Genomic DNA, 15,498 nt, shown 5'->3' with positions numbered 1-15,498 from the left:
TGGATTGCGGGCTGACATCATGCATGACGATCGCATGTTGGATGTCACTACTTACGAGGCGGCAGTTAGCAGAGCATTGCGTTCTGAGGAAGGGAGACGAGAGATGCAGAGGTAACAGCAAAGCAAGAGGCAGTTCTAGCCAGGAGCTTATCGACCATCTTCGCAGCCTTCTGCGAAGAAGCAGTTTACTGGGCCGTCTAAGGGCCCGAATCAGCAGGGACAACAGCAGAGGCCTTAGGGGCGCCAGCCGCAGCAGCAGCAGAGGGGCGGGGCCCCTAAGACAGGAGTAGTTCCCTTGTGCCCATAGTGTTAGAGGCCTCACTCAGGTCAGTGTTTGATCGGTTCCAACGTTTGCTACCACTGCAAGGAGCTAGGGAATGGGGCATACAACTGCTCAAGGAAGAAGAACACCACTGGGCGGGTGTTTGTCATGCAGGCTGAGGAGGCAGACCCAGATACCTCCTTAATCATCGGGAGAATTCTAGTAGGAGAAAACTTCACGTTTGCGTTGCTAGATTCAGGGGCTACGCATTCGTTTATCTCCCTGGAGTTTATCAGGCGGGTAGGCATCACACCTGAGAGTAGTGACAGTGGGTATGATTTTACTATGCCGTCAGGGCAGATTATTTCTACCTCGAAGGTTATTCGAGGACTGGAGTTAGAGCTGCAGGGACACTCCATTTGAGCAGATGTAGTAGTTTTGCCATTGAGTGGATTCGATTTGATTTTGGGCATGGACTGGTTGACAGTCAGTGGAGCTTCGATTGATTTTCGTCGGAGATCAGTGTCAGTGAGACCTACAGTAGGCGACCCGTTCACTTTTCATGCATCTCAGAGCAGTGATATGCTTCAGGTGATATCTCATATTCAGGCGAGGAAGTTGTTGAGACGGGGTTGCCAGGGGTTTCTAGCGAGTATCGTCACGACTTCAGAGCCATCTAGCAGATCATTATCAGAGATAGAGGTGGTTCGTGACTTTCCGGATGTCTTTCCGGAGGATGTTGCAGGAATTCCACCAGTGAGAGATGTGGAGTTCAGCATCGACTTAGTGCCAGACACCGTGCCTATCTCCAAGGCACCATACAGACTTGCTCCTACCGAGATGAAAAAGTTGAAGGAGCAGATACAGGAATTATTAGAGAAAGGCTTTGTTCGTCCTAGCTTTTCTCCATGGGGAGCTCCAGTATTATTTGTGAAGAAGAAGGATGGCAGTATGAGACTGTGCATCGATTATCGAGAGCTCAATAGGGTCACAGTGAAGAATAAGTACCCACTGCCGAGGATAGAGGACTTATTTGATCAGTTGCAGGGAGCTTCGGTGTTCTCCAAGATCGACCTGCGATCTGGTTACCATCAGCTGCGAGTTAAAGAGGCAGATGTGTCCAAGACTGCTTTTTGGACACGTTATGGGCATTACGAGTTCTTAGTGATGCCATTTGGGATGACCAATGCTCCAGCGGTTTTCATGAATCTCATGAACCGAGTTTTTCAGCCGTATCTAGATCAGTTCATCATAGTCTTCATTGATGATATCTTGATCTACTCTAGGAGCGTTGAGGAGCATAGGCAGCATCTACAGACAGCCTTGCAGACTTTGAGAGAGCATCGTTTGTATGCCAAGTTCAGCAAATGCGAGTTTTGGCTCGAGCAGGTGGCATTTCTTGGCCACATTATTTCGAGAGATGGGATTGCAGTGGATCAGTCGAAGGTTGAGGCAGTGCAGAAATTGGGCGTTCCGAAGAATACTTCAGAGATTCGCAGTTTCTTGGGTTTGGCAGGATACTATAGGAAGTTCATCAAGGGTTTTTCCTCTATTGCAGTACCCTTGACTTCCTTAACCAAGAAGAACGCGAAGTTTATTTGGAGTTCAGACTGTCAGAGGAGCTTCGATCAGCTGAAGGAAGCACTCACTACTGCACCGGTTTTAGCGATAACAGTACCACACGAGGAGTTAGTGGTGTACACCGACGCGTCTAAGCTAGGTTTAGGCACAGTACTTATGCAGTGTGGTAAGGTTATTGCTTATGCGTCGAGGCAGTTGAAGATTCATGAGCAGAACTACCCGACACATGACTTGGAGTTAGCGGCAGTGGTTTTCTCTTTGAAAATCTGGAGGCACTATCTGTATGGCGAGAAGTGCAAGATTTTCACAGACCACAAGAGTCTCAAGTACTTCTTCACACAGAAGGAGTTGAACATGAGACAGCGCAGATGGTTGGAGTTGGTGAAGGACTATGATTGTGACATTAGCTACCATCCGGGTAAAGCTAATGTTGTGGCCGATGCTTTGAGTCGGAAGCCGTCAGTGGTATCATGTTTGACTGTACAGTTACCACTACAGAGCGAGATTCAGAGATTTGACTTGGAATGTTATCCGAGTGGTCATGCACCGAGCTTGTCAGTGTTGACGGTGCAGCCAGTTCTGCGAGATCGGATTAGGGAAGGACAGTCTACTGATGAGAAGTTGCAGCGATGGAGACAGAGAGATGAGGCTAGAGGTAATCTCTTGTATACAGTGGAGGATGGTATCGTTCAGTACCGTGGTAGGATGTGGGTACCGAACGTCGATCAGTTGAGAGCTGAGATTTTAGCAGAGGCTCACACATCTCTGTACTCCATTCACCCCGGAAGTACGAAGATGTACAAAGATTTGCAGCTATTGTATTGGTGGCCCGGGATGAAGAGTGACATCGGGACAGTGGTGTCAGAGTGCTTGACTTGTCAGCAAGTCAAGGCAGAGCATCAGCGTCCAGCAGGACTTCTTAGACCTCTTCCTATTCTGGAATGGAAATGGGAGAATATTACGATGGACTTTGTGGTTGGCTTACCGAGGAGTGCCAGAGGTTGTACAGCGATTTGGGTGATTGTGGATAGACTCACCAAGTCAGCTCATTTCTTGCCGGTGAGGACTACTTTTACTTTGACACAGTATGCAGAGCTTTACATCAGAGAGATTGTTAGACTGCATGGCATACCAGTGTCTATTGTGTCAGACAGAGATCCGATATTCACATCTGCGTTTTGGAAGAGTCTGCACATGGCTTTGGGGACTAGGCTTTTGTTCAGTACAGCATTTCATCCCCAGACATATGGTCAGTCCGAGAGAGTGATTCAGGTTCTCGAGGATCTTCTGAGAGCTTGTGTCATTGATTTTCGGGGCTCTTGGGAGACTAGACTGCCATTAGTGGAGTTTACCTATAACAACAGTTTTCAGTCGTCTATAGGTATGGATCCTTATGCAGCATTGTATGGGAGGAGATGCAGATCTCCTGTGCATTGGGATGAGGTTGGTGAGCGGATTTTACTGGGTCCTGAGATTGTGCAGCAGACAGCTGACATTGTGACTCAGATTCGAGATCGGATGAGGACTGCTCAGAGTCGGCGGAAGAGTTATGCAGATGCCAGACGACGAGATTTGGAGTTCGCTGTAGGTGATCACGTATTCCTGAAGGTGTCACCGATGAAGGGAGTAGTGCGTTTTGGCCGGAGGGGCAAGCTTAATCCGAGGTATATAGGGCCATTCGAGATCTTGGAGAGAGTTGGCACGTTGGCCTACCGTTTAGCTCTACCACCAGGGCTAGCGGCAGTGCACAACGTTTTCCATGTATCCATGCTTCGGAGATATGTCTCCAACCCGTCGCATGTGTTGGATTTCGAGCCCTTACAGTTGCCACCAGATCTAGTGTATGAGGAGAGGCCAGTGCGGATCTTGGCAAGGGAGGAGCGGAGGCTTAGGACGCGGGTCATACCGATGGTCAGAGTCCAGTGGCTGAATTACTCAGAGGAGGAAGCTACTTGGGAGACCGAGGCAGACATGAGGACTCGCTAACCGGAGTTGTTCGGGTAAGTACTTTAAATTTCGAGGACGAAATTCAATTTAAGGGGGGGAGAATTGTAACACCCGGTATTTTTAAATACGTAAATCCGCATGCATAATTAGGATATTTAATTATTTAAATTTTAGATTTATGGGTTAAATAATTATGTGAATTATTTGTGCATGATTTAATTTATTTTTAAGCATTTAACCCATAATTAGTGATTTTTATGATTTTTAGTATTTTAATTAATTGTTTTGATCGCGTAGACGGGAACGTGGACGGACGAGATACCAAAATATTTTTAGCCAAAAATATTTTATTAGTTTTATGAGCCTCAAAATAATATTTTAAGGTGTTTTGTCAAGAAAATTATAGTATTTAATTATATATTTATTTAGGAGTTTATTTTTAGCCAAAATAAGTCATTTTAATGACTTTTATTAATGTTTAAAAATCCCTTAAATTTATATTTCGGGATTTATCTTTTATATCAGATTATTTTGTATTTTTAAAAGTTTAAAATCTTATATTTATGTTATATTATCTACCTAATTATTTTATGTTAGTTATTATCCTAGATTATTCCTAATTATCAAAAATTTATCCTACTCTAACTCCATCAGCCGACACCTTCTCCTTCCACCCCATTCTCACGTTTTCAGCAGAAACCTTCAAGCCTCCATAGCCAACTTTCGAACGTTTTGTCAAGTTTTCGTCCAATCGTCGTCCCGGAAACGTCCTACGCACTTAGCTCTTTATTTGCATCGGTGAAAGGCATGTTTCCTTCCACTTTTTAAGACCATATCAGTGGGTATATGTGTGAGTGTGTATGCATCAGATTATGTACTGTCATGTTCGATTTTTGTAAGAAACTTTGGATTTTGAATGAACTATTCACGTTTTTCTGCATGTGTTGGCTTGTTCATGATGCATACTCATGTTTTTAAGGAAGGGGCCGATCCAGGACTGCTGGCCACGTCTAGGGTGATGTCTTAGGTTCCCTAGGATTGAATGGCTTGCCTGGTTCGAGCCATGCATGGCCAGGAGAGGAGCTGGTTCAGAACAGGTCCTAGGGTGCGCAGGTTGAGCGATGTTGGGAGATTGGGTCGTTCTCGGTCCATAAGGCGTGTTTTAGACTGATTCCAGTTGGGTTAGAACCACAAGACATAGGGGAAGGTAATCCAAGTTGTGCTCCGGCCAGTGGTGGCCGGAGCTGGGCGGCCGAACGGTCGGAAGTCCGGCGTCGCGCGCAGGACGCGAGCAGATTAAGGGATAGATGGTTTTGCTTCGTTCTCCTTCGTTAGGGCTCGGATTGGGCTGGTTTTTAGCTTGTTGGAAACGTCTTGAAGAGGGCTAGGGGTAGGTGGTGGTGCTCCGGCCAGGGGATGGCCGGAGCATGGCGGCAGCAGCCCCGGAAAGCTGCTGCTCGCGGCCGAGGAGAAGGATAAGAGAGGGGTTCGGGTTCTAGGGTTTCTAGCTGGTCCGGGTCGGGCTGTGGGTTCCGGGTCGGGTCAGTGGGTCATGGGTTATGTTAGTTGGGTCCGGGTCCGGGTTAAGTGAGTCGGGCTCGGGTATTTTTATTTTTAAGTTTTAAGTTTAATTAAGTATTTAATGGGCCTAATTAAATCCCAAAATTTAATTGGGCTCCATTTAATTATTTTGAGTCAAATTTATTTATTTTGGGCTTAATTAATTTAATTAAGTAAGTACATTAATTTTATGGGCCTTGGGGGCCCATGGAAATTATTGGGCCAGTCTTTGGGCTTTTGGGCCCATTGGGCCAGAATAGAGTGTTAATGGGCTTAAATTAATTATTTGGGCTTAGAATTGTATTTTTGGGCTCAAGTATGTTATTGGGCCATTCTCAGTGTTAATGGGCCAGATTTAAGAAAAATGAGCTTGAGTGTTAGGGTCAGCAGTTCAGGACAACCCATGAGAAATTGCATGTGTCCTGAATATATATTTAATTATTTTTTTTTATGCATGGAAGTTATTTTTATATTTATATGATAGTATGAAATTTAAATTAAATATATATGAAGGACACACATTTTATTCAAGTACATGCATTCATGAAATAATATTTTATGCATGATTTAATGTTTAAGGTTGAGCAAGAAAATATTTTATGTTGGAAGTTGAAGTAGTGTGACAATTTAAGGGGGATTCGTCCCCATATGATTGAAGGGCAGTTTACTGCCAATTTAAGAGGTGATTCGTCACCGGCCACGTACGTTGGTTTTCACGCTGATCAGTATTTAATGTATGATTTAAGGTTACACTACGGATACAACCATGCGATGTTAGAAAATTAATTGCTCAACAATGTTATGTATTATGTTATTTAAGTTTATTTAAGTTAAGTTATGTTATGTAATTTTTAAGCATGCTCATTCATGTATATGTATGTATTAGTATTTAATTGTTTTAAATTATTTTAAACTCTTGTTATGTTAGCATGTTGGGCCTCTAGGCTCACTACACTGGTATGGTGCAGGTGAGTACGTTGAGGAGGATGTTGTACCCACCGGAGGCGAGGATGTATGAGCGGACATGCAGTGACCCCGTGACCGTGATAGATGTCTGAGTCACGTGCATGTTTATTTATGTCAGCATGCTACATTTTATTTTATTTTTCAATGGTTGGGAATTTTGAATATTTTTATGGAATATTGTTAGTGCATGCAAATTTTAATCATTTTATTTATGCAGTATTTTTAATTAAATATTTGACTCAGATATTTATTTTATTTTAAAGAATGCATTTTTATTTAAGTGTTTAATTGTTTATTTATTTATTTATTTATTTATTTTAAAACTTTTTATTCTGTGCATATATGTATGGGCATATATGTACATATTTTATTTAGTAAGTATAAAAAAAAAAAAATTTCCGCATATTTATTTATTAATTATAGAGTTAGGGTCGTTTCATTTAACAATCACTAAAATTATAGTTCTTAATTTATACAATGTCAACCACGCCCAATTCTTTCTTTAAAAAAAAATTTAGCTGTTACTTATCCTACAAAATCAAATTATATAACATTAATTTGATATTGACGTAACTTAATCCATCATCTTAGATTTTCAAGTCATCTCCAATCATACACCAATTTAGTGTATATCTAAATGTAGCTCCAATCCAGCGGTATTCTTGATGATGGAATGGTGTAATGTTACCGTGTTGCACTTGCATCAAATTTTGTGCAACATTGTAACTTCGTTATCTCTTTTTTTCTTTTTCTTTTTTCTAATTCTGTATTATAATATACATTAAAATTAATTATTTAATTATATTATTATGTAAATTTTTCCAGTGGAGAGGTACTCTGGAGCAATATGACCAATTAATTGTTCCATCAACGGCCGTGGTAACATGAGTATCCTCTCTGTGCATAAGTTTGGCCAGCCCAAAGTTACCTACAAGTCTTCATCCAAGAGTATATTCTCAGCTTTGACATCCAGACGAATGATTTTAGGGTCACAGTGATCATGCAAATAATTAAGCAAGTCCCCTCGCAGACCCCAATGCTATCCGTTTTCTTATCCGGTCAATCAAGCGGAGCTTGAGATTCAGGTCTCTCTATAATAATAATAATAATAATAATAATAATAATAAGTTTATTTAAAAGTATTGGTCCCATGTGCGGCATTACGAGATAGAAATTATGGAAATTGAAGAATAAAATAGACACCAAGATTTACGTGAAAACCCCCAAAAATTATTGGGAAAAACCATGGGCAAGACCAAAAGATTTCACTATAATATTTGGAGAATTACAACCTCTCTCTGTGTTTCCAAAGAGACACTCACTCTCTTAATACAGGAGAAAACCTATCTCACAAATATATATAGAAACACACTCAAAACATTTGAATGTTATAAATGAGAAATGAACTCGATGTTGGTGGAGTGTTGGACCTTGTTTCTTATTGATTTAGAACGTCTTTTGGCTTGTTTTGATGACGGATTGGGGGTTATATAACTGGTGGTGCTCGGGATGTGCAGATTGAATTCTGCGCCTGGGGTTCCTGGCTTTGGGGTTTCGACTTGCTGTTGTTTCTGAGACACTCCAAGTGCTTGTTTATTTACTTTTATTGCGCTTCTGTGTTTCAGGTGAGTTGTGGTTGTGCTAAGAGTGGTTATATATTGTTTTTACATCGTTTGTGAATTGTTTAAGGTGATTTGGGCACTTTTTTAGCAGCTGGATTGCTTCATGACGTGGGCACACTTTCTGCTCATCAAGTTTAGTTTTTTCTGTTTTGTTTATGTCAATTCCAATCTTTCATCATTTTAGTCCCTCATTCTTGGACATGGCATTGATGAGATGTACATATTTTTTTATGTTATAAATGACCTTAATGCGGAGTTCAAACATATGGTGGATTACTCGACGAAATAATCAATTTTGTTCATACTCTTCAAAGACAATTTGAGGTAAATTTGCTAAGCTAAACTTATAGGCAATAATTTAGTGAAGGGACAAAGAAATTAAAAAATGTTCAAGTGAAGACATTAGTTATTTTTGATCAAATGCTCCTCTGCTCATGCAACTTAAACATGACACAATAATATAAATTTTTCTTTATTTGTACATGTATATATAATGTTCATTCTCTTTTGCTAGTGGTAACTTTTTTCTATAAATTTTTTTTACCTTCAACAGTTTGCTCAAGTAGTTCACCTTATTTCATTTGTACTCTATTATTTGGCTTTAAATTTTTCACAAAGCTCTTGGAAAGAAGAATCAAGAACTTTCTAGGTGAGCGAATGACCTTTTTCTTTTCATGATTAGATATATTGTTTTTTAGGGTTTATTTGTGGAATTTTGTTGTTTTGTGGTGGTTGATTAATTGCTCTAGTTTTTTGTGATGGTATCAAACCCAAATCTTGTTTAATGTGTTGTTCGACATTTGCAAAACTGCTTCCAAGGCTCTAGTGGAAGTAATGGTTTTATATATTATTTTATTTGTCAGCCTCTAAGCAAGATGCACATAATTTTTCAATAACATCTGTCACTGACTCTCCTATGTTGTAGTATGATGGACGAGGTTCTATTTCTGCTTGGTTTTCATCAAGCCTACGATTTTCAGCCACCAACTCTCCTGCTCGTGGATGTCCATTCTCAGGTCTACAATATTTTTTGAAAATTTTACTCTATAGTATATTGTTGTGTACCTTAATCTTCTTGTAAAGTGTGGATTCAAAACCATTTAGCATTGCTTTGAAATTGATTAGAATTGTGTTTATGGTATTTGAATATTCTGAAACAGTTTCAGCTTTTTTAGCTCATTTCAACATTGTTTGGAAATATTCTCGCGAGCTAACACCGTCAACCATCATCAACAGCTACCAGTTTAGATCCAGCTTTTCTAGTTTCGTTCTTCAATGTTTTTAGGCTTGTTTCAGCTTGGTTGCTGCCCATTTTTGCGAGGTACTGTAGGATACCCGGAAATGAGTATCAAAAGCATTGAATTTAATTCATTTTCAACTCATTTATGATACTATATTGATGTATTAATGTCGTTTATGTTGTAGGTTATACTATCGGACGAGTTCAAGTTATATTTTCAGGATATTGTAATTTCAAGTTTTCGGTACATCTTTACATTTTAAGTTTTGTCTTAACCTTGATATTTCTGAAAGCTTAACCGCTAAATTTCTTTTTTTAGACTGACTTTGCATTATGTATTTTTGGATACTACTCTTGACGCACAAGTTAGTTCTTTTGTATTCTAATTGAAGCTAGAATGTAGTAGTTGTTTTCTTCTTCATTTTGTCGCGTTTTGGAATTTTTAGGATGAGTTTATTTAATACATTTTAGTGCATGCCATGGATTTTAGGAATTGTTGGTTATCATTTTATTTGAAAATTTTGAATGGAATTAAACTAATGGTTATGAAATATAGGAATTGCTCATATCATTTTATCTAAAAAGGTATTGTTGCTTCATCTCATTCACACAATGAGGTTATGGGCATGTTGTTTTAGCTATGTATTTAGATTTTTAAATGTTAAACTATATAATTTTGATTAGTTTTAGTGTTTGTTGTGGGATTAGATTTATTTTTCCTTTGTTTGATTTTATGTGTTCTTGGAGATATTTTTATCTTTGATACATATTTTCATTAGTTTTTATGCAATTGATCTTCTGTGGCTAATTTAGATTAGCCACGATTTTTTTCATTTCCGCGGAAAATTTAGCCACGGTTTTTTTCTAAACCGTGGTTAATTTAACCACGGTTTTTTTTAATTCCGTGGCTAATTTAGCCACGATTTTTTTTATAACCGTGGTAAAATTAGCCATGGTTTTTATTTTACCACGGTTTTTTTAAAAAACCGTTGCTACTTTAACCACGGTGTTTAAAAAACCGTAGCTATTTTAACCACGGTTTTTTTAAAACCGTGGCTAATTCAGCCACAGTTTTGCATAAAACCGTGGTTAATTTAACCACGATTTTGGTTAAAACCGTGGTTAAATTTAGCAACGGTGGATTTAACCACGGTTTCAAAAACCATGGCTAAAACCGTGGATAAATCAATTTAGCCACGGTTTTAACCATGGTTTTGGCCGTGGCTAAACTCAAATTTTTTTTGTAGTGGTAAAAAGTAACAACTTCTTGTTGGGCGTCAAAAAACATTACACCATATTGTTGTTATTGTTTTTTTTTTTTTTAATTTTATTAATTTCACAATTATATAATTTTATATTAATAAATCGTTCCCCTTGATTTGATTTTTAATTTAATATCCTTGTTGTATAATGTTTCAAATAATGGTTTTTTCTCACTGTATATATAATATTAAAATTTTAAAATAACCCGGTTAAACCCATCATTATACTATATTATAATATTAATATTATATGTTCAATCATTATATTGGACAAGCAAAAACCAATCAACAAACATTACATTTAAATATCTGCAGGTATTTTTTTTCTCTCATTTGGGTATTCTATCGTTACTATGAAATAAATTTTAGCGATTCCTACGGTGGAAATGGGAATATCTGAGATCAAAATTCTGAGACATAATGAGTAGTGGAACTTAAAGGCGCGTGCATGGGGACAAAAACAGCCAAATAAAACCATTCAGAACACCACTGGAGAATCATCTTGGCTCGGAAAATACTTCAGAATCAATATTCTCGTGACCATCAATTATCCAATCAGTGTTCGGGTGATGCATATGATTGAATTCTTGACGGAACATTTCTTCTTCCTTGTGCCATTCTTCCCACCTCTCTGCCAAGCCATCACCCTCCAGCATCCTCACGACTTTCGACATCTTTGGACGTTCCAACGGGGAGCTCTGTGTGCAGAGCAGAGCTACTTGGATCAGCTCTTCCACCTCATCGTCAACATAATTACCTTGAAGATTCGCATCGACGAGTGTCTCCAACTTTTTTTCCTTTAAAAGTCCCCTGACCTGACATTTTTCAAAGTACATGCACTTTAATGTATGAACTGAGAATGAACCACTGAATACAGTAATTGAAATGATTCCACGACAAATTCAATAAAACATACAAATGAGGAAGAAATGGAGCATAAACTTAAATTTAAAATATCTACATATTTACTAAAAACGAAAAACAAAACATCTGAACCCACTGTTACACTTGCAGATTACTGAACCGGCGGTTCAATGGTAGGGAAAACCCAAACCCTTGAGTGATCCAAAAATCATGGAAGGTTACTAACTACGTTAGGTTTGGTTCACAAGTGAAACATGGTCATCTCTAGTTTCCGCAAGTGTGAAAACAGATTTAGCATCCAAAATTCCAAGAAGCTATGTTATATACTAAAGACTCATCAGTACAAAGAGTATATATAAGTGATATAATATGGCTCACCCAATCGAGTAACGTCACATCATCATCATTGGCAAGTCGAGCAAGATCGAAAGCTCTCCGACCAGTGATCAGCTCAAGAAGCATGACCCCATAACCAAAAACATCAGTTTTCTCGGAACATCTACCGGTGGAGAGGTACTCTGGAGCAATATGACCAATTGTTCCACGAACAGCCGTGGTAACATCAGTATCCTGGTAGTCCATAAGTTTGGCCAGCCCAAAGTCACCGACAACTGCTTCAAAGTCCTCATCCAAGAATATATTCGCAGCTTTGACATCTCGATGAATGATTTTAGGGTTACAGTGATCATGCAAATAAGCAAGTCCCCTCGCAGACCCCAACGCTATCCGTTTTCTTATTGGCCAATCAAGTGGAGGTTGAGTTTCAGGTCTATCTAGAGTAAAGCACCAAACAAGTTCACTAAAAGCAATACATAATACAGTGTGCGCTACACTGGACGACTGGCAAATTATCATCTAGAATCATATAATTTCGGCAATATAGTACTGCATGTTTGGCTATAAATAAGGTGGTTATAGTAGCTACTAGCTAGTGACTGAAGCAGTATAAATAACCACACAAGTGTTGAGAATCTAAAAAAGGAAAATGCCACGAGATAGTTACAAAGTGGATATATGAATGCTAGCTGAAATAAAATTGCACAAGCTTTTAATCGAATTGTGAGGAAACCATCCAAATCTCTCTCAAGATATGCTGGATCAAGGCAAATTGCATTCGGTTGCTTGACACTGAGATGGAATAAGAAGTATTCTTGAAAAATCATTTTTCTTTGAAGCATTAGAAAAACAAAATGGATTTTACCTCATAGATCATGTTAATTAGTTGTCCCACATAAGTGACACGACATTCCAAAAATTTTGAGTCATTTTTAAAGCTACAACAGTCGAGGATCTTGAGTTACTCGTGAATCATGATGTTACGGGTCCAGGAAGGGATATGGGCTTATATAATCCCATTATTCTGATCTCCTGGACTCGTAACACGTGAAGTAAAAACCCAGTAAATTAAACAATATGAACAGCAGATCAAGCGTACCTCTCAAGCACGATGCAACATTTCCATTAGCCATGTAAGGATAAACAAGCAATCGTTCCGTACGAGTCATGCAAAAGCCACGCAAATCAAGTAAATTTGGATGCACGGCTATGCCGGAAATTTCCACTTCTGTTTGGATTAATTGCAGCCCTCTGTCGACTTTAGCTAACTCTTCTTTCAGTCTTTTTATTGATACTAGACTGCCATCAGCTAATCGACCTTTGTAAACCCTACCAGGCCAACCTCTGCCAATGATATTTTTGTGACTGAAATTATCTGATGCAACTTGCAATTCACGTAGTGAAAATCTTTGGAGCTGTGCCAGATGAACTCCTGGATCATCCTCAGTTACAATAATAAACAAAATTAATAGAGAATTACAAAAAACTAAAAGCTGTATATTTTATGATGATATTTCCTAAATCCACAAACCAGGAAAATCAATTAATGAATGATCCTTTGGCTCCTTTCTGCGAAACCAAGCAAGCGCAATTGAAGGGGCAGCAAATAGACGGGCAGCAACCCCTCCTGCAACGGCTCCAGTAGCGTTGTTGGCAACTGCATTAATGATTTTTCGTTCAAAAGAATGCTAATTTGCCTTATTGTTTGATTATGAATATAATACATTTTGTTTTTTTTATATATATATTTGTATCTATGCTCACATATTTGATTTCGAAACTTTTTCATTCATAACAAAAAAAAAAAACGTGATTAAGTGGGTTAGCCACAAAAAAACAATCATCACTTGTCACAAATTAAAAAAAAAGAAAAAGATAATCGATAAACCAAAATCACACAGAAACAAAGAATTATTTAACTAACTATTCCATGGTTGCATTTACCATTGATTGAAATCTGATAAAAAAAGAAATTAAGCACTCAAAATGAAAATATATAAGATATACCTGTAGAAACATGTGAAGAATCTGATGGATCGAAACGAAAATCAGATGAAAAAGAGGAGCTGGAGCTGAAGCTGGGGCACAGAGCAATTTCCCGAAGCTGCTCTCTTTTCAAAACGGCCGCAACCAGCCTCTCCCAGTTGTCATACACCATCGACATTATCGCTTTTTAATTGCTTCTGTATATATAACAAAGAAAATGAATGAACGAACGAATGAATGAATGAATGAATAATTATTGGGATGGATGAAATTTCTTGCATAAGGTGGACTTGTTGGTTGACTGAGACTCAACGCCCAGCATTTAATTAATTTTTTTGTTTTGTTTTTTTTGAGAAATTTCATCGGTAATTTAAAATTTTCAGCACTTGACTCTATTCACCAAAATTTGTAGAACAAGTTAATGCTTCATTAATTATCCAGAGAAGAACAAATTAACCAGAAATTATATTCCATTTATTTTGCATTAACGTGTAAATGCGAAATGTGGCCCCTGGGTCCACGTCACAACCATGCATATAATCGTAAAAATGAGTGTCAAAATTATAATTTACACAATTATATTGTCTTGTTTGATATATGGGTAAAATATGACAAATTTAATAATCACTAAAATTATAGTTATTAATTTATACAATGTCAACCACGCACAATTCTTTCTTTAAAAAAAAATATTTAGCTGTTACTTATCCTACAAAATCAAATTATATAACATTAATTTGTTATTGACGTAACTTAATCCATCATCTTAGATTTTCAAATCATCTCCAATCATACACCAATTTAGTGTAAACCTAAATGTAGCTCCAACCCAACGGTATGCTTGGCCATGAAATGGTGTAATGTTACATTGTTACACTTGCATCAAATTTGGTGCAACATTGTAACTTCGTCATCTCTTTTTTTTTTCTTTTTTTTTTATAATTATGTATTTCAATATATATTAAAATTATTTATTAATTATTTAATTATATCATTATGTAAATTTTTAACTATTTATTTTAAAATTCGTGTTTATTCAATAATCAACTAAATTTATGTTTTGAATTATATTATTATTTTAATAAAAATAATAAAATTAAATGTTTTAGAATAATTCATAAAACAGATTTAATTAAAAAAATTTATTCATAAATATTTGTAATGAATAATCTATATACAAATTATTTTAGATATTATTGATATTTTAATTATTGTCTCTAAAAATATTTTGTGCAATAAATTAGTTATTGTGAATAAAATAATAATAAATATCTCGAGATATTCTTTTTAGTATAGACTTAATGAGTTGAAAATATCTTTTGTGTTTGATGTAGGAATTACACAATTTTGAAATTAGTATTACATCAATACAATATAATGTGTACACAAAATGGAAACATCCCATCATTACGTGACCGATCGGAGAGAGAAACACACAGAATAGTACTAACTACTAAGCAAAGAGAACAACGAAGACACCCAAGGAAGAAGCACACCATGTGATCTTTCCCTCTCCCGCTCTCACGCAATTGGCCGCTCAAGATTTTGAGAAAAAAGAGGGGTTTAGATACCGTTTGGTATATTGAATGAAAATGGGAATGTGAGATGATCCATAAATTTTTACTCATCCCATGTTTTTTTCATTTTTTTGTTAACTCAATGTCATCTCATAGCCCGGTATGACATTAGATGTGGGCTTGATGAAAATCCCTTCCAACCCATGGTATTAGTGAAGGATAAGTGTCATATATGTGAAATTGGCAAGGACAATTAAGAGAATATATAATAATAAACAAAATAATTCTACAAAATTAAAAACATACAAAACAATTTATTACTCATATCTATGTATTACTTATTCATATTTCATAA

The 15,498-nt window shown here is 37.4% G+C and overlaps 1 protein-coding gene across 1 annotated transcript; it reads right to left on the bottom strand.

The window, feature by feature from the left end:
- Positions 1 to 10,704: 10,704 nt before the first annotated feature.
- Positions 10,705 to 13,956, bottom strand: LOC140886143 (BRASSINOSTEROID INSENSITIVE 1-associated receptor kinase 1-like). Its single transcript, XM_073292650.1, has 5 exons — positions 13,648 to 13,956; positions 13,172 to 13,297; positions 12,740 to 13,072; positions 11,683 to 12,077; positions 10,705 to 11,255 (listed from the first exon to the last, which is right to left on the bottom strand). Exons 1-5 carry the CDS (start codon positions 13,802 to 13,804, stop codon positions 10,938 to 10,940), a joined length of 1,329 nt encoding a protein of 442 aa, XP_073148751.1. The 5' UTR covers positions 13,805 to 13,956; the 3' UTR covers positions 10,705 to 10,937.
- Between the last annotated feature and the right edge of the window lie 1,542 nt (positions 13,957 to 15,498).

Source organism: Henckelia pumila, chromosome 3, assembly GCF_033568475.1.
Source record: "Henckelia pumila isolate YLH828 chromosome 3, ASM3356847v2, whole genome shotgun sequence".
Lineage (NCBI taxonomy): Eukaryota > Viridiplantae > Streptophyta > Magnoliopsida > Lamiales > Gesneriaceae > Henckelia > Henckelia pumila.
This window is presented reverse-complemented; position numbering and strand designations above follow the sequence as displayed.

Coding starts and splice junctions, on each gene's coding strand:
- LOC140886143 (XM_073292650.1), bottom strand. CDS start 13,804: ATGTCGATGGTGTATGACAACTGGGAGAGGCTGGTTGCGGCCGTTTTG. Junction 12,078..12,739: donor TGTTGCATCGTGCTTGAGAG/GTACGCTTGATC, acceptor GCTTTACTCTAG/ATAGACCTGAAACTCAACCT. Junction 11,256..11,682: donor ATGTGACGTTACTCGATTGG/GTGAGCCATATT, acceptor GAAAAATGTCAG/GTCAGGGGACTTTTAAAGGA.